This window comes from Sander vitreus, unplaced genomic scaffold, assembly GCF_031162955.1.
Source record: "Sander vitreus isolate 19-12246 unplaced genomic scaffold, sanVit1 ctg393_0, whole genome shotgun sequence".
In the NCBI taxonomy this organism is placed as follows: domain Eukaryota; kingdom Metazoa; phylum Chordata; class Actinopteri; order Perciformes; family Percidae; genus Sander; species Sander vitreus.
In genome coordinates, this window is record NW_027595518.1 from 23,455 (window position 1) to 45,117 (window position 21,663).

At 46.1% G+C, this 21,663-nt stretch overlaps 1 protein-coding gene and 1 long non-coding RNA gene across 5 annotated transcripts in view; both read right to left on the reverse strand.

Annotated features, from left to right (window-relative positions):
* Window positions 1–3,616: 3,616 nt before the first annotated feature.
* LOC144513964 (uncharacterized) lies at window positions 3,617–6,036 on the reverse strand. Its single transcript, XR_013501218.1, has 2 exons — window positions 5,315–6,036; window positions 3,617–4,360 (listed from the first exon to the last, which is right to left on the reverse strand). It is a non-coding gene; the product is annotated as an uncharacterized LOC144513964 (long non-coding RNA).
* Window positions 6,037–8,241: 2,205 nt separating this feature from the next.
* The window catches only part of smg7 (SMG7 nonsense mediated mRNA decay factor), a 31,433-nt gene continuing 18,011 nt past the window's right edge, over window positions 8,242–21,663 (reverse strand). The window contains exons 15-23 of one of the 4 annotated variants that reach the window (XM_078245153.1): window positions 20,639–20,780; window positions 18,707–19,080; window positions 16,898–17,236; window positions 14,826–14,975; window positions 10,954–11,037; window positions 10,581–10,731; window positions 10,042–10,212; window positions 9,243–9,403; window positions 8,242–8,438 (exon numbers count right to left, since the gene is read on the reverse strand). In XM_078245153.1, the coding sequence (XP_078101279.1) occupies window positions 8,325–8,438; window positions 9,243–9,403; window positions 10,042–10,212; window positions 10,581–10,731; window positions 10,954–11,037; window positions 14,826–14,975; window positions 16,898–17,236; window positions 18,707–19,080; window positions 20,639–20,780 (1,686 nt within the window). In that variant the 3' untranslated portion in view covers window positions 8,242–8,324. Of the gene's footprint in view, window positions 8,439–9,242; window positions 9,404–10,041; window positions 10,213–10,580; window positions 10,732–10,953; window positions 11,038–14,825; window positions 14,976–16,897; window positions 17,240–18,706; window positions 19,081–20,638; window positions 20,781–21,663 lie in introns of all 4 variants that reach the window. The other 3 variants (XM_078245152.1, XM_078245151.1, XM_078245150.1) reach the window with 3 other exon arrangements.

Below are 21,663 nucleotides of genomic sequence, written 5' to 3' on the forward strand. Positions count from 1 at the left end.
TCTTCTTTACCTAAACCCAACTGTCCCGTTCTTCTTTACCTAAACCCAACCGTCCCGTTCTTCTTTATCTAAACCCAACTGTCCCGTTCTTCTTTACCTAAACCCAACCGTCCCGTTCTTCTTTATCTAATCCCAACCGTCCCGTTCTTCTTTATCTAAACCCAACCGTCCCGTTCTTCTTTACCTAAACCCAACTGTCCCGTTCTTCTTTACCTAAACCCAACTGTCCCGTTCTTCTTTACCTAAACCCAACCGTCCCGTTCTTCTTTATCTAAACCCAACCGTCCCGTTCTTCTTTATCTAAACCCAACCGTCCGTTCTTCTTTACCTAAACCCAACTGTCCCGTTCTTCTTTACCTAAACCCAACCGTCCCGTTCTTCTTTTTCCTAAACCCAACCGTCCCGTTCTTCTTTTACCTAAACCCAACTCGCTCCCGTTCTTCTTTATCTAAACCCAACCGTCCCGTTCTTCTTTACCTAAACCCAACCGTCCCGTTCTTCTTTATCTAAACCCAACCGTCCCATTCTTGTCCCGCGTGTCACAGAAACGTACGCCCACCCACAACCTTTTCCTTAACCTAACTGACCCTTATATATAATAACCCTTTATCAACGTTTTGGTCGTCTTTTTCGACACTTTTGTGGCTTTCCCCGATGTTTTTGTCACTTTTTTCAACGTTGGACGACTTTTTCGGAGACTTTTGAAGTTTTTGTGGGTTTTTTCCCAAATTTTTTTATTTTTTTTGCTTTTACATGTCACTTTTTTCGACATTTTCGTTCTTTTATCAATAGTTTTTTCTTCAAATGCTATAACATTGAATAAAACACCCAAATCAATGAAAGTAGTGAACTGATTATTTCTTTAACTTGTGAAGAGCGTCGTAGGGAACCATTCACGTTATTTTTTGGGACAGTTTCTTTGAAAGAAAACCCAAATTTCTCATATAGAAACCTTTTGAAAATGGGTCAGATTGGACACAAGAACAACATGAAGGTTAATCTCAATCAAGAAATGATGTTTTGTGTGATTTGGGGTCTCTTCTCTGGGACAAAGACTACATAAAAATGTGAAAGTGAAGACGAGAAAGTGTTGGTGCCTGGGAGTGTTTAGAGAGGAGAGGTTTTTGTCGAGGTGTCAGGCTGCCTCCACTCACTGTGGTACGTAGACACGGTGAAAAACCCTCGTACAAAAACTGTTCAACTGTTTCTCTACGGGAGCAGCTGAGCAGAGCTCGAGGTTTCTTCTTATCAGCTCGCTGTGGCTTCTTTCAAGTTAGGAGGTTAGGGTTATCTGATGGGATCCAACACACACACACACACACACAGACACACACACAGACACACACACAGACAGACAGAGACAGACACACAGACACACACAGACAGACACACACACACACACACAGACAGACAGACACACACACACACAGACACACACAGACAGACACACACACACACACACACAGACAGACACACACAGACAGACACACACACAGAGACACACACACACACACACACACACACAGACAGACACATACAGACACACACAGACAGACACACACACACACAGACACACACACAGACACACAGACAGACACACACACAGACAGACAAACACACACACAGACACACACACAGATAGACAGACACACAGACACACACACACAGACACACAGACAGACAGACAGACACACACACACAGACAGACAGACATACATACACAGACAGACAGACAGACAGACAGACACACACACACACACAGGCACACACAGAGACACACACAGACACACAGATAGACAGACAGACAGACACACACATAGACAGACACACACACATGCACGCAGACAGACACACACACAGACAGACACACACACATGCACGCAGACAGACACACACACAGACACATGCACGCACACGCACAGACACACACACACAGATTTGTGACGTTTGAAGACGCTGCAGAAGGTTCCACGATATTTTATATTCAATGTTCAATTTGTTTAATAAAAGAAAGTTGGAAATGATTTCCTCTCATTAGTTTGTTGGGTTTTAGCAGGAAAGTGAAAGCAGCAGAACTGAGAACATTTAATATCTGTTTATGGATCAATAAGTTCATCGTTATCAAGATATTCAACGTGTTGAGTATTTGTTGGGTTGAGTTTGCTGCTTTGTAACCTTTGTTGGCGTGAAGGATCTGAACATTTCTTCTACATTATGGACGGTAAACTGCACTGACAAACAGAAGACGGACACACACACACACACACACACACACACAGATGGACACAAACACACACGCGCACAGACACAGATGGACACACATACAGACATGTACACACGCACACACATGCATAGACACACACATACACACACAGACATGACACAAGCATACACATGCACATACACACACAGATGGACACAAACACGCACGCACGCACAGACAGACAGACACACACACACACACAGATGGACACAAACACACGTACAGACACAGATGGACATACATGCACACACAGATGGACACAAACACACACAGATGGACACAAACACACGTACAGACACAGATGGACACACACACGCACGCACAGACACACAGATGGACCCACACACACAGATGGACACAAACACACACAGACGCACGCGCACTCAGATGGACACAAACACATGTACAGACACAGATGGACACACACACGCACGCACAGACACACACACACACGCACACAGACGGACACAAACACACGTACAGACACAGACACACACACACACACAAAAAGATGGACACAAACACGCACGCACAGACACACAGATGGACACACACACACGTACAGACACAGATGGACACACACACACACACACACACGCACAGATGGACACACACACACACATGCACAGACACATACACACACAGATGGACACAAACACACACGCACAGACACACAGATGGACATACACACACACAGATGGACACAAACACACACGCACAGACACACAGATGGACACAAACACACACGCACACACAAACACACACGCACAGACACACACACAGATGGACACAAACACACACACAGATGGACACAAACACACACACACAGATGGACACAAACACACACACACACACACGCACAGACACATACACACACAGATGGACACAAACACGCACGCACAGTCACACAGATGGACACAAAAACACACACGCACAGACACAGATGGACATACACACACACAGATGGACACAAACACACACGCACAGACACACACACAGATGGACACAAACACACACACACACACACACACAAACACACACGCAGACACACACAGATGGACACAAACACACACGCACACACACGCACAGACACACACACAGATGGACACAAACACACACACAGATGGACACAAACACACACACACAGATGGACACAAACACACACGCACACACAAACACACACGCACAGACACACACACAGATGGACACAAACGCACACACAGATGGACACAAACACACACGCAGACACACAGATGGACACAAGCACACACAAACACACACGCACAGACACACACACAGATGGACACAAACACACACATGCACAGACACACACGAAGTAAAACGTACACAGCGTCAAGGGAGAACATAGTTAATGTTTATTTAAAGGCTGATTCCGCCACTTCTGAGCGTCAACAGAGAGACACCAAACACAAGAAAAGCCTCTCCAAGTGAAAGCAGCGTGTGGTCAGACGCTCGCCGCCATGACGCTCGCCGCCATGACGCTCGCCGCCATGACGCTCGCCGCCATGACGCCTCCCAAACACGCGCCAGAGAGGAATGTCAGACGCAGCGCCGAGCTCCAGACACGAAAGCCACACGCCCTCCTCCACGCTTCTGGCCAAGCTCGTCCGCACATTCAGTAATATTTTATTTTTATTATTATTCATTTTTCAAATACATTTTGTTAAATGCAACATGAAAAGCACAATCACACAGAAAATAGACACGTCTCTTTGAAGTCTGCTTTAATAAAACCGCCTCGACGGGAGAATTAAAAACAGGCTTTTACATTTATTTATTTTTTAATCCCTTGGAACTAAACGATTAGGAGTTTTTAAAGTAGAAAAAAACAGCTTTCTGCTGGTTCAAACTGGACAGGAAGTTACTTACAGTGCTGCAGTCTAAACCCTCACATCCTGATTGGTCAGCTGTCCCCTCTCTGCTTTCTGATTGGCTCTGAGACAACCAGGACTGACGGCGTGTAAATACACTACACGGGTGAAACCACGGAAACTCAACACGACTATTACAGCCTCGGGAAACTTTCAGAAACTTTCACTTTTAGTTCCCAGACTTTGAATAAAACGTCCTTTAACCCTCCTGTTGTCCTCCGGTCTCATCTGACCCATTTTCAAAAGGTTTCTATATCAGAAATTTTGGGTTTTTCTTTCAACCAAACGTGAACGTGGATGGTTCCCTACGACCATTACTCCTCACAGGTCAAATAAATGATCAGCTCACCATTTTTCATTCAGTTTTATAGCGTTTGGAAAAAATATGATCAAAGAACTGTAGAAAAAAACAAACAAAAAAAAACGTCCAAAATAAAGTGCTGAAAAATCGAGACAAAATAATTCGAATAAAAAGGGGACGAAAAAATTTTTTGGGGAAAAAATGAGAAAATGTTTTTTGGAAAAAAGAGAAAATGTTTTTGGAAAAAATGAGAAAATGTTTTTGGAAAAAAGAGAAAATGTTTTTGGAAAAAAAGAGAAAATGTTTTTTGGAAAAAAAGAGAAAATGTTTTTGGAAAAAAAATGAGAAAATGTTTTTGGAAAAAAAACCGACAAAAACAGCGGAAAAAAACCGACAAAAAACAGCGGGAAAAAAACGACAAAAACAGCGGAAAAAAACACGACAAAAACAGCAAAAAAACCCCCGACAAAAACAGCGGAAAAAAAACAACAAAAACAGCGGAAAAAAACCCAACAAAAACAGCGAAAAAAAACCGACAAAAACATTGGGAAATAAACGACAAAAAAGCGGGAAAAAAACGACAAAAACAGCAGGAAAAAACCGACAAAAAAAGCGGGAAAAAAAACGACAAAAAAAGCGGGAAAAAAACGACAAAAACAGCGGGAAAAAAAACAGAAAAAGCGGGAAAAAAATGACTACATTATTTCAAAAAAAGTGACAAACATCGGGGGGGAAAAAATGACAAGATTGTTTTGAAAAAAGTGACAAAAATGTCACCAAAAATATTTTGTATTTGAAATTTGGAGCCAGAAAAACAGAAGTTGCATGGTTGATAGGAGGACAACACAAGGGTTAAACAATAGAGGTGATCCAGGAACCATCGGGGGAGCAGTAAAATAAATAACCTACAAACACGTTACTCTTCACTTTATGATTGGGAAGAAAGCTTCTCCAATAATAATTAAATACTTTCAAATCATGTTTCTGCTTCACGACAATAAACTGAAGGTTGATTTGACTGCTGATCAGACAAAAAAAAGCAATTTTGAACATTATTAAAACATTATTTTAAAGAGGAAATCAATCGACAGAAACCGTCAACGATTAATCTCTCAAGATATCTTTTTTCTCTTCCAGGCAAATGTGACAAAACCTCACAAGTTCTAGCTTCTCAAAATGTGATTATTACGTTTTTCTTTTCTCCTACGAAAGTAAACCTGCGTTTTTCACATCCCATCATCTCCAATTCTGATGTTTTCTGAAAAAAAACCGACCGTTCGTTGTGTTGTTTGAGTGAAAATCGTTACCGATTGCTTCATTTTTACTTGGTTAAAAACATGCGAAATGTTCCTGCAGAGAAAGGGCTTTGGGGTCCTGAATGTAGCCGGCGTGGTTCTGCGTGGTTCCCGGGACTTTTTTGGGTCGAACAGGGGCTTCAGTTAGCGGTCAGATGAACAGCAGAGCAGCGGGGGGGCTTCCATACGCCACAATTCATACAAACATCTGCCCAACACACGGAGCTGCAGTAGTTATTGAAGGAAAGATGGTGGGAAACATTCTGTCAGTCTGTCACTCTGTCTCTGTCTCTGTCTGTCTCTGTCAGTCTGTGTGTGTGTCTGTCACTCTCTGTCAGTCTGTGTGTGTGTCTGTGTGTGCGTCTGTGTCACTCTGTGTGTGTGTCTGTGTGTGCGTCTGTGTGTGTGTCTGTCACTCTGTCAGTCTGTGTGTGTGTGTCTCTCTCTGTCAGTCTGTGTGTGTGTGTGTGTCTGTCACTCTCTGTCAGTCTGTGTGTGTGTGTGTGTGTCTGTCACTCTCTGTCAGTCTGTGTGTGTGTGTGTGTCTGTCACTCTCTGTCAGTCTGTGTGTGTGTCTGTCACTCTCTGTCAGTCTGTGTGTGTGTTTGTCACTCTCTGTCAGTCTGTGTGTGTGTCTGTCACTTTCTGTCTGTTGGTGTCTGTGACTTTCTGTCTGTCGGTGTCTGTCTATGTGTGTCTGTGTGTGCGTCTGTGTCACTCTCTGTCAGTCTGTGTGTGTGTCTGTCACTCTCTGTCAGTCTGTGTGTCTGTCACTCTCTGTCAGTCTGTGTGTGTGTCTGTCTCTGTCAGTCTGTGTGTGTGTCTGTCTCTCTGTCAGTCTGTGTGTGTGTGTGTGTCTGTCTCTCTCTGTCAGTCTGTGTGTGTGTGTGTGTCTGTCACTCTCTGTCAGTCTGTGTGTGTGTGTGTGTGTCTGTCACTCTCTGTCAGTCTGTGTGTGTGTCTGTCACTTTCTGTCTGTTGGTGTCTGTGACTTTCTGTCTGTCGGTGTCTGTCTATGTGTGTCTGTGTGTGCGTCTGTGTCACTCTCTGTCAGTCTGTGTGTGTGTCTGTGTGTGTGTCTGTCACTCTCTGTCAGTCTGTGTGTGTCTGTCACTCTCTGTCAGTCTGTGTGTGTGTCTGTCACTTTCTGTCTGTTGGTGTCTGTGACTTTCTGTCTGTCGGTGTCTGTCTGTCTATGTGTCTGTCTGTCTGTCTGTCTGTCTGTCTGTGGCTGAACCTCGACAGCGGTCAGTAGTAACGGGACAGGAGCGCTGTAACAGAGCTGCAGAAAACTAGTTAAAAGGCTGAACATGAACATAACGGAACAGTAAATGCAGGTTAAGTAAGCGAGCAGGGTTACATCTTTTATGGGTTTAGGGGTCTCTCTTCGTTAAGTAAAGAAACAACAGGAAGAAGAGGCCTCAAAATATCCAAGCAGGAAGCTAATAGACATACCTGTAATCACCTCGGAGGGCGAGAAGCTAAAACTGCTACGAACAAATCACAAAATACAGTTTGTTTACGTTAATATCTGCAATCTCTCGAAGCTAACGGTAATACTATCCCTAAGTTAGACGGGGGGTGGGTTTTTATGTTCTTAGCCCCCTCCCCTATATTCCCTTGTACTTCTCTCTCTCGCCGTGGCTGACGTTGTGAAGCCGGTGTCGCTGCGACCACGCTCTCTCAGCTTGGCGTCAGGTGACGTCACGCACCTGGCTTCGCAAACAGCAGCGTTCAGTCCCCATTCTCACAACACGGCGAAGAGACAAAAGGCCTGTTTTTTTTTTGTTTTTTTAAATGTCCCAACTATGGCAATATATATTGATGTATATATTTATATAGCCATCGTTTCCTTCCTTCCTTCATTCAACCAATGAGCTACAGAGAGCCTTCCTCCTCCTCCTCCTCCTCCTCCTCCTCTTCCACGGAAATGAAAATGAATCAGAAAGTCCAGTCTAGTTTGACCCTCCCGGTGCTTCCCCAAACCGTTCCTCCCCTCTGAGCCCGACCGCCACACTGCCCTCTCTCTCTCTCTCTCTCTCTCTCAACGCCATCCCGAATCAGTCTGCGGGCGCCAGCGAAGACGCTAAAAACAGGCGCTCCGAAACCGGGCCGAGCAGACGTCCGGTAGCAGACGTTGCTTTATATTTTTTTGTATATGTTCCAAAGAAAGAGTCAGTTCTTGCGGTGTGTGTAGACGTGGCTTCAGAGGAAAGCAGTGGAAGGGTTGGTTTGTTTTGTTCCTCAATGTTTAGGTTTCCCGCAGGTTGACGGTAAACCCGGCGGTCGCGTTAGCGCCGCAGTTGAAGAGATCCTGCCGGGCCCTCCGGTCCAGGAGGGGGGCGTCAGCGCTCCTCGTCAGACGATGGGGGGGTGGGGTCGGTGTTTCGGCCTCGCCGGGGGTTCGTCTCCGCCTCCCCGGCACATCCACCGTTTAATTTCCCATTTAAGTCGGAGCCTCGCCTTCCTCTTTCGTCAAACTTGTGGTTTTTTTCTCCTCCCGTTATCTCCTGGTGGTGGTAGTTTGTTTGTTGCCATCCCGACACAAAGCGCCGGCCGCCGCGGCCTGCCGTTCAGTGCGGCGGGTTCATGGTGCCGTGGCCTCGCTGCTGCTTCTGTTTCTGCTGCAGGAGGAGCTGCTCCAGCGCCGACGGGCCGGGCTGCATCATGGAGCTCGACCAGATCGACTGCAGAGAGACAGCGAGGGAGGGAGGGAGGGAGAGACAGAGAGAGAGAGAGAGAGAGAGGGAGGGAGGGAGAGACAGAGAGAGAGAGAGAGAGAGAGAGAGACAGAGAGAGACAGAGAGAGCAGAGCCTCAGCAACGTAAACACAAACATCTTCAAATCACTTCTTAAAGGATGACTTTGTGGGTTTTGTTGAAGTTGGTCCAGTATTGAGCGAGATCGCTGTAACCGTCAGCCATGAACCGGACTGTAATGTTACCCTACAGGACTAATGTTCAGCAGCAGTTAGTAACAAGCTGTAATGTTACCCTACAGGACTAATGTTCAGCTTCAGTCAGCGTCCACTAAGAGTTCTGTTGTTGCTGCTGACAGACTCAGATTATTATTCTAAGTGTCTGACAACATTATGAAAGGATCCCTACAGAGATAGACCTTTTAGTTAAAGAGTAAGATCCTTTTAGTTTAACATGAAACAGCCCCAAAATCACCATCACCAAACTACACCAGACTCCATGTAAATAATCAGGACTTTTAGCGTGTATAGAGCCAGCATATCTCCACATGTAAATGTGTGAATTAAGGGTTTATTTCAACCAAACCAGAGTGGTGATTGTTGGAACAGTGGAAAGATGAACCAAGACGGCTTTTGATAGTTTTATTTAGTTTCTGTCCACTTTGAATGAAGTGTGTTTTACGATGCTAAAAGTCCTGATTATTTACATGGAGTCTGGTGGGTTTGGTGACGGTGATTTAGGGTTAAACTAAAGCAGGCTGAGACAGGAGAGTGTGTGGACACATCAGCGGACCTTGAGGCTGTCGAGCAGCACGGTGGAGGACGACTCCTCCATCGGACACTCCTGATTGGTCCAGGAGCTGCTGGCCGGCCCCGTCTGGTGCCAGCTGGAGTCCGAAGCTGCTGAGGAAGCTGCAGCCGGCAGGTAGTCCAGCCCAAAGCCGCTCACCGCTCCTACACAGAAACACACCGAGCACACGTCAACATCTGGAAGCAGAGCTCACAATCAACTCTTTCAACCTTTAAAGCACCTTTTGGCACGTTCTGATGGCTAAGTTACTTTTTCAGTCACAAAAATGGCAAAAAAGGTTGTTGATAGTGACAAAAACATTGAAATAAAGAGGTAAACAAACATTCATCTGTGGATAGTTTTCTGAATGAATGGATTTTATGTTTGTGTGTCTGTGTGTATATGTGTGTCTGTGTGTATATATATGTGTCTGTGTGTGTATTTGTGTCTATGTGTGTGTGTGTGTATTTGTGTAAATGTGTGTGTGTATTTGTGTAAATGTGTGTGTGTATTTGTGTAAATGTGTGTGTGTATGTATATATATGTGTCTGTGTGTATATATATATATGTGTCTATGTATGTGTATGTGTGTGTGTGTGTGTGTGTGTGTGTGTGTGTGTGTGTGTGTGTGTGTGTGTGTGTGTGTGAATGTGTGTGTGAATGTGTGTGTGTGTGTGTGTGAATGTGTGTGTGTGTGTGTGTGTGTGTCTCTATGTGTGTGTGTGTGTTTTAGATTAGATGTTTGGTCTATAAAACGTGGCAACATCTTTGCAGCTGTAGTATAAACCCGCTGGACTCTCACCGGTCTTGTCGGGCTTCCAGCGGTCCACCACCCGACGGTCCCGGCTGTCCGGAGTGCCGATGGGCCCGAAGTTGGAGAAGGGCATGGCTCCGTGGTTGTGTGTGGGGGGGGAGGACGGCAGGCTGCTGGGGTTGGAGGAGTGAGGGGATTGGCTGGCCGGGGTGGAGTGATCTGCCAATCAGAAACACACACGGCGTTAGGCTACATTTACACCACTACGTTTTGGTTTTTACGTGTTTGAGTTTTGAGCCAAAAGTGTTTTTATCTCCAGTAGAAAAGTAAAAGTTAAATTACAGATTTTAAGAAATACTTTATTATTAAAAAAATATTTGTTTTTCGTGAAATATTTTGACTTTTTTTCGTGAAATATTTTGACTTTTTTTCGTGAAATATTTTGACTTTTTTTCGTAAAATATTTTGACTTTTTTTCGTAAAATATTTTGACTTTTTTCGTAAAATATTTTGACTTTTTTTTCGTGAAATATTGCTTGGTTCTGAATATGAACCCGTTTCCACCCCGTACAGGTGAGCGAGCGTACCTGAGCTGGCGGGGAGCGACGGAGACCACGGAGTCCCCTCGAACAGAGAGTAGAGTGACGGCTCCTGGTGCATCATGGGAGCGTCCAGCTTGGAGCTGGGCGGCAGGTTCTTCCCGTACGCCTGGCTGAAGATGCTGTTCTGGTTGTACTCCTGAACACAGAGACATTACAGCTTTGATCCATCGGGTACACAATCATTATCAGACTCACTCTGCCACGAGCTTCTAGTTCCACAAGCTCGCTCTGAACTCAGAGAAACTGCTTTTTACTAGAGATGTTCCCATCGTTAAAAACTACAAAAAACAACAAAAACGTTAAGAAGGAACAACAAAAGGTACCTGACACTACCACAGTAAATAAACTGATGTCTGACCTGCATGGGGAAGCCTGACATGGGCAGCAGAGAAGATGATTGGCTGACGACCTCGGGACCGCTCTCCATCCTGGTCTGGTTCAGCTGCAGAGACGAACAACAGACAGGATGAGAACAACAGACAGGATGATGAGGCCGACAGACAGGTTGATGAGGCCGACAGACAGGTTGATGAGGCCGACAGACAGGTTGATGAGAACGACAGACAGGATGATGAAGACCGACAGACAGGATGATGAGGCCGACAGACAGGATGATGAGGCCAACAGACAGGATGATGAGGCCAACAGACAGGTTGATGAGAACGACAGACAGGATGATGAAGACCAACAGACAGGATGATGAGGCCAACAGACAGGATGATGGAGACCAACAGACAGGATGATGGAGACCAACAGACAGGATGATGGAGACCAACAGACAGGATGATGGAGACCAACAGACAGGATGATGGAGACCAACAGACAGGATGATGACGACCAACAGACAAGATGATGACGACCAACAGAAAGGATGATGAAGACCAACAGACAGGATGATGAGGCCAACAGACAGGATGATGGAGAACAACAGACAGGATGATGGAGAACAACAGACAGGATGATGGAGAACGACAGACAGGATGATGGAGAACAACAGACAGGATGATGGAGACCAACAGACAGGATGATGGAGACCAACAGACAGGATGATGGAGAACAACAGACAGGATGATGGAGAACAACAGACAGGATGATGACGACCAACAGACAAGATGATGACGACCAACAGAAAGGATGATGAAGACCAAAAGACAGGATGATGGAGAACAACAGACAGGATGATGGAGAACAACTGACAGGAGGAGAACAACAGACAGGATGATGGAGAACGACAGACAGGATGATGGAGAACGACAGACAGGATGATGAAGACCAAAAGACAGGATGATGGAGAACAAACAGACAGGATGATGGAGACCAACAGAAAGGATGATGAAGACCAAAAGACAGGATGATGGAGAACAACAGACAGGATGATGGAGAACAACTGACAGGAGGAGAACAACAGACAAATGTCTGCTTTGAAGTGGGCTGGACGCTGAATAAGAGACCGATAAGCCTTTTAAGGGCCGTCCACACCAAGAACGAGAACTATATAGATACAACATTGTTATATCCCACGTGGATGTTTGGAGTCCACACCACAACTATTACGACGACGACACTGGAGAATGACATCGTCGGGATCACTTTCAGAGAGATTTGATGAACGATAGAAGAAACAACAGCCAATCAGAATCCATCTCACTTTACAACATGACACATTTGAAAAGTATTTCTCATGTCGCAGAAACCACACAGAGTGAATGTTGTGTTTTGGATATTATCATCATACCGTCTGCGTTGTTGTCCCAGCGCGCTACACAGATCCGCTCTCATCCCCCGGCTCTATCTGTGCGCCCCCGTTTCCCAGAGAAGGCAGCAGGGCTTTGACTTTTGCCCCAAAATCATATTCGAAGTTTGTTTGTTTGTTTATTAATATTAGATTATATTTGAATATTTATTAATAATATTTTGACCATGAAATGCCTTCAGTAAGACCTATTTTGGTATAGGTTGTATATGTTCTGTCCACCAGAGGGCGGTGTATCAGTCAATGTCAGTAGGCAGCCAATGATGTTTTCAGAAGAAAAACACACTGCCGCAACGGTTTGTTTTTTTAATGACAAGTCAGACCCAGAAACACAAACAGTCTGCTTTAGACAGGAAGGTCGGAGCTTTCACCGTAGCTACGCAGGTGGTCTCATGTTCATACTTGTGCCCTGGTGTGTGCATCGAGCCGGCGTGTGTGTGTGTCTCTGTATGTTTGTGTGTGTGTGTCTCCGTGTGTGTGTGTGTGTCTCTGTGTGTCTCTGTGTCTCCGTGTCTCCGTGTGTGTGTGTGTGTGTCTCTGTGTGTGTGTGTCTCTGTGTCTCCGTGTGTGTGTGTGTGTGTGTCTCTGTGTCTCCCCGTGTGTGTGTGTGTCTGTGTGTGTGTCTGTCTGTCTGTGTGTCTCTCTGTGTGTGTGTGTGTCTCTGTGTGTGTGTGTGTCTCTGTGTGTGTGTGTGTGTGTGTGTGTCTCTGTGTGTGTGTGTGTGTGTCTCTCTGTGTGTGTGTGTGTCTCTGTGTGTGTGTGTGTGTATCTCTGTGTGTGTGTGTATCTCTGTCTCCGTTGTGAAGCGACGTGGTGAAGCGACGTGATGAAGCGATGTGATGAAGCGACGTGATGAAGCGACGTGATGAAGAGACGTAGTGAAGAGACGTGATGAAGAGACGTGGTGAAGAGACGTGGTGAAGAGACGTAATGAAGTGACGTAATGAAGCGACGTGGTGAAGCGACGTGATGAAGTGACGTGATGAAGAGACGTGATGAAGTGACGTGATGAAGTGACGTGATGAAGAGACGTAATGAAGCGACGTGGTGAAGTGACGTGGTGAAGTGACGTGATGAAGTGACGTGATGAAGTGACGTAATGAAGTGACGTGATGAAGAGACGTGATGAAGTGATGTAATTACGCGACGTGAACATCATCTAAAAGCTGTAAACACCGCGATGACGCCACGATGACACCACAGTTTTAAACAGTTCCCGCAATTTCATCGCATAAAAATGCATGAATATCCTGCGTATTCCATCATATTTTTTAAGAAAACGTGACGCATAATCAAGGATTTTAGCCCAAAATAATCACAAAAATACTCTGTATTTGTCTGGAAGGACTGGCCACAGCAAGACCTGTCCAAACTTCTAACAACATCAGTAAAGAGACGTTTAAATAGACGTCATATCAGTCACACCCTGTAACACTGGTGCTGCATTCAAGTCTCATTGAAAACATGGGAGAGAAGAACTGCTGCTCTCAGGTTGTAAATAGTGTTTTGGAAAGTGAGATTTGAGGCTAAACGTTAACATTTCTCAGACTTCTGGAAGGACTGCTGGTCTATGGTCAAGCCTCAGCTTCTATCGCTGAACTACTGAAGCCACACGCTCCTCTGAGGTCATTAAGGTCAGCTGACCAGCTACTCCTTGTTGCCCGTAGGACGCCGCTCAAAAATATTGGAGATGGAGCGTTCTCGTGGCCCCGAGGATGTGGAACGACCAGCCTCTGCATGTCAGATTGGCCCCCAGCCTTCCTCACTTTTATTCATTGGCCTTTAAACCTGCTTGAGAGTTGTATTCTGCATATTCATTGTCCTGTTTGTTACTCGTGTGTTTATAATCTGTCCTGAATCATGTCAACGTCCAGCACTTTGGTCAACCTGGTTGTTGTAAATGTGCTTTACAAATAAAGTTGGATTGCATTGGATAATTATCTGCTGGAGCGTGCAGCGTGTGCTTGACGACGCTGTTTGCAGAACGTCAATCGTTCAGCAGTGTGGACGCCCACATCGGTATCTTTTTAGTTATGGTTGTAGAAGTTCTTGGTGTGGACGGCCCTTTAAGCTTCTTTCCTCTCCTGCACTGTAATTGCTAGTTTTTCATCGTCCGTCCGTGTGTGTGTGTGTGTGTGTGTGTGTCTGTGCGTGTGTGTGCGTCTACATATGTGTGTACGCGTCTGCATGTGTGTGTGCGTCTGCGTGTGTGTGTGTGTCTGTGTCTGTGCGTGCATGCGTGTGTCTATGCCTGTGTGTGTGTGTGCGTGTCTGTGCGTGTGTGTGTGTGTGCATGTCTGTGCGTGCATGCATGTGTGTGTGTGTGTGTCTGTGCATGCCTGTGTGTGTGTGTGTGTGTGTGTGTGTGCGTGTCTTTGTGCAAATAAAGTAAGTAGGGATGCCAGAGTATGTCTTTAGGTGTGGATGGGACTGGATGTGGATGTGTAGGGGATGGAAGAAGACAGGGTGCTACATACAAATATGTTTGGTCCCGGAGCAGTGCTAAGAGGGCTCGCCAAGGCCTGGAAGAAATCAGGAGGCTTAGAAAAGACCAGCTCCTCCTCTTCCTCAAAATCTGCTAGAGTTTTTAACAGGTCAGGAGGGAGAAGAGGCGAGCTCTTGTTGTCCTGGTGAGAGAGGAAGCAGGAAGAGGAGAAAGGAAAGGGGTAAAAAGAAGGAAGAGAAGGAAAGAAAGGAAAGCCTGTAAGACTGAGGTGGAAAGCAGGAAAAGTTATCTAAAAGCTATAGAAAATAGTTGAACATGACAGCAGAGAGTCGGACAGAGAAAGACGCCTGAACAAGGCTGAGAAATCTGTGAGCATCGTTAAAAAAAAATAACTTCTGAAGGATCGTTAATTAACTTTGGTGTACATATCGGTGCTCTTTAACCCCCCCAATGTAGCACACGTTATACTTTATATTTCACAGTTGCTGTTTTCTGTCAGATGGTTTATAGATCTGGAGGTTTCCGCCGCACTTGAAGGCAGCTTCATTTCCCGGAGAAAGTTAAAAAGAAAACAGATGAAGGGACCGAGAAAACAGTCAGCTGTTCCACAAACTCCCCGGCAGTTCAGAGCTTGTGTTTGGTGTTTTAAAAGGTCCAGTGTGTGTGGGAGTTTCTCCCGTCTAGCGCTGAGGTCATATATCAATCAACTCTCTCGCACCACGCAGTTCAAAGCCCGTATTACAGCTACGGTAGCCTTCACGCTCCAAAAAAGACGCTCTCTTGCTCTTTTCAATCTCCTTTTTCTTTTTCTGGGCGAAGAAGAACAAGACTTTGGGTTTTGAATACGTGGTGGTCCTCCATGTTTCCTTCTTCAAACTAGCCGAGGCCGGGAAGCTACGATACCCGTTAGCAGCATTAGCAGCAGCTGGGAGTTTATCATGTAACAGAGAAAACATGACAGGTGGAGCAGTATGTCCTGTATGTCCGACACACACACACACACACACAGGTGGAGCAGTATGTCCTGTATGTCTCTTACCAGCTGCATGAATATGGAGCGTCTACCCCAGTTCATGCTAACGCTAATGTAAAATGTCAAGCCAATAGGAATACTAGAGTCACGTCTGGTCGGCTTGCCAAGCAGAAAGAAAAAAAAAAAAACACGTGTTCAAGTACAGTCAACCTCCTCTAACTTAGCTACAGCCAGTCAAAAGTTACCATGGCAACACACACACACACAGAGACGCGCACACACACAGACACAGACACACACAGTCTGCAGATAGCACCTATCAACAGAACTTGAACCCCCTCCTCTTTCACTAAAGTCGTTGGTGTGGAAGTATTTTGGATTTCCAGTTTGCGTTGTCGACAAAAAAAAAAACACAGTTTGAAGCTCTGCTACGTGCGTGTACCATATTCTGTGTGTTTGTGCACATTAGCCTAGCAGCTAGCTGCTTATAGCTTAATCCCAACAAAACTGCACGGTTGAATGTCAGCCTGCTTGAACGTTTTGTAGCCTAAACAGAGCGGCTTATATTGGTTATATCAGAGAGAGCAACATGTTAGGGGACTGCTGAGTCTTCCTCTCTGCTCTCTTGCTCAGCCGCTGTGAGGCCGAGCGTCTGCGAGCGTCTGGCATTGTCTGCAAACTAAGTTTCCGATTGACTGAAGATATGTTATTGTTACATTATGTTGTTAATACATGTTTCATATTTGACAATGTGATGTGGCACATTGCAAACAAAGGTCAGATATTATATTGCATAAAAGTCTAGTCTAAAAATAAAGTAAAAATCGAGAATCGTGACCGTAGAATAGAAAATGTAATGGAATCGAGGATTTGGAGAATCGTGCCACCCCTAGAAAAGAGACGACCAGGAGAAGATTAAAACTAAGAAGGAAAAGAGAAGCACAGAGACAGAAGCTCCTCCTTCACCGTCTCCTGAGAGCTGCCAACCTTCAAATATTTTCCGTCTTTTTTCACTCAAAATGTTCAACTTTTCATATCCAACCTGACTCAAACAACCACAAAAGAGACAACCAAGAAAAAGAAAAAACTAGGTGAGAAAAGAGAAGCTCTGACTGTTGGATTTTACCCACCTCAAACGGGGGTCCGCGGGGCCCGGCTGGGCCGTCCTGCTCCGGGCAGATGCCGCCCGGCGGCGGCCTCTTCATCCTGTCGGCCATCACCGCCAGCCCTTCGCCCATCCGGTACGACGGCTCCCAGTAGAAGTCCTGCATCTTGACGTTGGGGTACTTGATCTTCTTGTCCATGTTGGACTGCAGCTGGTGCTCGTACAGTTTGAGCGGATCCTGGGCCGCCATGTAGAACTGCTGCTGCTGAGGCTGCTTCATGGACATCTGCATCGGAGGAATCTTCTGCAGAGCGGCCTGAGCCTGGTTCCACATCTGGGCCGGCTGGTCCTGGACCTGCATGTACTGCTGAGAGACACACACACACACACACACACACACACACACACACACACAGACAGACACACACACACACACACACAGACAGAGACACACACACACACACACACACACAGAGACACACAGACAGACAGAGACACACACACACAGACAGAGACACACACACACACACACACGCAGACAGAGACACACACACAAACAGAGACAGACACACAGACAGAGACACACACACGCAGAGACAGAGACACACAGACAGAGACACACAGAGACACACAAACAGAGACAGACACACAGACAGAGACACACACACAAACAGAGACACACACAGAGACACACACACACAGACAGAGACACAGAGACAGAGACACAGAGACAGAGACACAGAGACAGAGACACAGAGACAGAGACACAGAGACAGAGACAGACACAGACAGACACAGACAGACACACACGCATACACAGACAGAGACAGACACACACAGACAGAGACACACACACACAGACAGAGACAGACACACACGCAGAGACACACAGACAGAGACACAGACAGACACAGACAGACAGAGACACACACACAGACAGAGACAGACACACACACACACACACGCACACACACACAGAGAGAGAGACAGACAGACACACAGAGACACACACACACACACACAGAAACACACACACACACAGAGAGAGACACACACACACACACACACACACACACAGAGAGAGAGACACACACAGACAGAGAGACACACACACACACACACACACACAATTAGACATTTCCAGAGAGTTTTACAGTCTTCAAATGCTCGACTAAAAACAGAATTAAAAGGATGAATCTCCCCACGTGCCAGTGGTCAGTTGTTCGGTCCGCTATTCAAGGTTGGGTTCATTTTAGCCTCACAGATTTCTGTGCCGAGCCCTTCCAATGTCCCCGCCTGTCATGTTCTGCAGGTTCTGGAAGTGGGCAGGTCGGTGGAGCTGAAAGGGTCGTCTGTACCTGGCCATCTGGGCATGGCTTCCAGAAGGAATAAAGGACTGCCCTTCTGGGAGTCTCTAGCTGCATCTCATGTCCCTTAAAATGCATCCCTGACTCCTCCACTTGCCTCCCTTCCTCGCGTCTTAGACCCTCCCACTGAGGAGGCACGGGAGAGACGCAAGGAATTTACAGGAGGAGAGAGGAAATGTGTTTTTAGAGAGATGAGACGCCCTTTCCTCTGAAGCGTCACATGAATACGTCAGCTGTATGGGCGGAGTTTGCAGCCCTTTCAGTTTTTTACACAATGTATGTTTGAACAGCTGTTATGGCTATTCTACTTTATATTTTCATTGCATTTCTTATATATTTTTTGTAAAACTGACACTTAGAGCAACGCACAAACATTACAATGCACCTGTACCTGTGCAAATGGCAATAAATATCTACTCCATTATTAAACCGTGCCCCCTCCCCCTACCCGAAAGAGAGACACTTACCTGCTGCAGGCCCGGGTGGTGCGGCGGACTCTTCCCCATCCCGACCTGCTGCCCCGGTTTGGTTGGAGACTGCTGCTGCTGCTGGCTCATGGCCTGCACCTGCAACTGCACCGACTGCTGTAAGCTCTGGGACTGCTGGCCCTGGGAGGGACCCTGGTTCATGGGCCCGGGGCCCGGCCCGGGACCAGAGGGCCGCTGCTGACTGTAGGGAATGTGTGATGGCTTGCCAGCCTGCGTGCCGGCCTGCGTGTGGACGCCCTGCTGGAGGAAAGGCCCGGGCACGGACACTCCGGTGGAGAAGTTGAAGCCCGGGTTGACCTGAAGCCCCGGGAACGCCACCGGGGGAGGGATGACGTAGGCTGAGGGAGGGAAACCTGCAGAGGAACAACACAGGAGTCAGACACAACACAGTCTATATCGAAAACGTCTCATTTACAGGATAGTTCCGGTGACGATGGAAATTCTGCCGGATGTCCGTCCCCTTCCTTTGTGTTGGCGTTCTAAACTCTGGTAGATTTATGAGGACTATGGTTAAAGGTCCCATGACAAGGTGCTCTTTGGCTGCTTATATATATAAGCCTCAGTGGTCCCTAATACTGTATCTGAAGTATCTTTTATATAGGCCTCAGTGGTCCCCTAATACTGTATCTGAAGTCTCTTTATATAGACCTTAGTGGTCCCCTAATACTGTATCTGAAGTCTTTTATATAGACCTTAGTGGTCCCCTAATACTGTATCTGAAGTCTCTTTTATATAGACCTTAGTGGTCCCTAATACTGTATCTGAGGTCTCTTTTATATAGACCTTAGTGGTCCCCTAATACTGTATCTGAAGTCTCTTTTATATAGACCTTAGTGGTCCCCTAATACTGTATCTGAAGTCTCTTTATATAGACCTTAGTAGTCCCCTAATACTGTATCTGAAGTCTTTTATATAGACCTTAGTGGTCCCCTAATACTGTATCTGAGGTCTCTTTTATATAGACCTTAGTGGTCCCCTAATACTGTATCTGAGGTCTCTTTATATAGACCTTAGAGGTCCCCTAATACTGTATCTGAAGTCTCTTTATATAGACCTTAGTGGTCCCCTAATACTGTATCTGAAGTCTCTTTATATAGACCTTAGTGGTCCCCTAATACTGTATCTGAAGTCTCTTTATATAGACCTTAGTGGTCCCCTAATACTGTATCTATAAGTGTGGCCTTGACCAACTGCCACTTTGCTCGTTTGAAAGCCATGATGTCTCTCTTTCCCCTTATGACGTCATAAAGGGAAGATTCCTGATTGGCCCATCTGAGCTTTCATTTTCTCAAAAGGCAGAGCAGGATACCCAGGGCTCGGTTTACACCTATCACCATTTCTAGCCACTGGGGGACCATAGGCAGGCTTTGGGAACTCATATTAATGTTAAAAAACCCTCATGAAGTGACATTTTCATGCCATGGGACCTTTAATGATCGGATTTGAAACCAAATCCTTTAAATGATTCCAAACAATTCCAATAAAGAAACAATTCTACTGGAATTGTAATTTTTTAAGCGATTCCAGGGTCGTCTAGAAACTCTCCGTTGGCTTGCGAGCTGAAAAAAACCAAACTCTAGTCAGGCCAATCACATCGTGTATAGAGTCGGTGGGCGGGGCTTATGGCTGCTGCTGCTGCTGGCTTACAGCGGTCTTTGGAATCGACTTTGGAAGACTTGGAGTTAAGCTAGCTCTGCTACCTTCTTCGTTGCTCTGGTTGGTTGGAGAGCTATCCTATTGCGTGCAGAGAGAATTTGAAAGACAACCGTTTATCCCGCCCCTCTGATTGAGCCCAGCCAATGGTGAGTTCCCAGACCCATCATCTGGATGTGGGTCTGGCTGGTCAGGCTACAATCCTATTAGATGTGCTAATGGATTAAGTGAGTAATGAGTGAAGCTCTAATGTTGTACCAGGTCTGCTGGGCAGCGGTGGGAAGGCTCCGGGGTGATGGATGGGGATGAACTGGGAGGAGCCGGTGGTTTGAGTCTGAGTGACAGGAGTCTTCTTCGCCTCGGGTACCGGAGTCTTCCTCAGCTCCGTCTGCGCCTTCACCTGAACCAGAGAAAACATCGTCACCGGCTGCTTCAACAAGGTAACTTCACTTAATTTCCCCATGTTTTGTGTCTAAGTCACCGACGAGAACAACAATCTTTGAAACTGGTCCAGCATTAAGCGAGAAACAAACGGGCAAATGTTCCCCTTCAGTGTGAGTCCACTAAACGTGCTGTTTTAGATCAGATGCAAAGCCATTTGTGTGACTTTGATCGCAGGATCATATTTGAATCATTTGTGTTTAAATCGCATTACCTGCCGGTGTAGAGCTGTAGATACAGACAGACAGATGGAGAGAGAGAGATAGAGAGACGAGAGACAGATAGAGAGAGACAGAGAGAGAAAGAGAGAGAGAGAGATAGAGAGAGATAGAGAGAGACAGCGAGAGAGAGACAGATGGAGACAGACAGATGGAGAGATAGAGAGCGAGAGAAAGAGAGCGAGAGAAAGAGATAAAGAGAGACACAGAGAGAGAGAGAGATGGAGAGAGAGAGCGAGAGAGACAGATAGAGAGCGGGAGAGACAGAGAGAGAGAAAAACAGATAGAGACAGACAGATGGAGAGAGAGAGAGACAGACAGATAGAGAGAGAGACAGAGAGAGAGAGAGACAGAGAGATAAAGAGAGACAGAGAGAGAGACAGAGAGAGACAGAGAGAGAGAGAGAGAAAGAGATAAGAGACAGAGAGAGAGAGAGAGAGAGAGACAGACAGATGGAGAGATAGAGAGATAGAGAGAGAGAGACAGATAGAGAGATAGAGAGAGAGAGAGAGGGAAAGAGATGGAGAGAGAGAGAGAGAGAGAGAGACAGACAGATGGAGAGACAGAGAGAGAGAGAGACAGAGACAGAGAGACACAGAGAGAGAGAGAGATGGAGAGATAGAG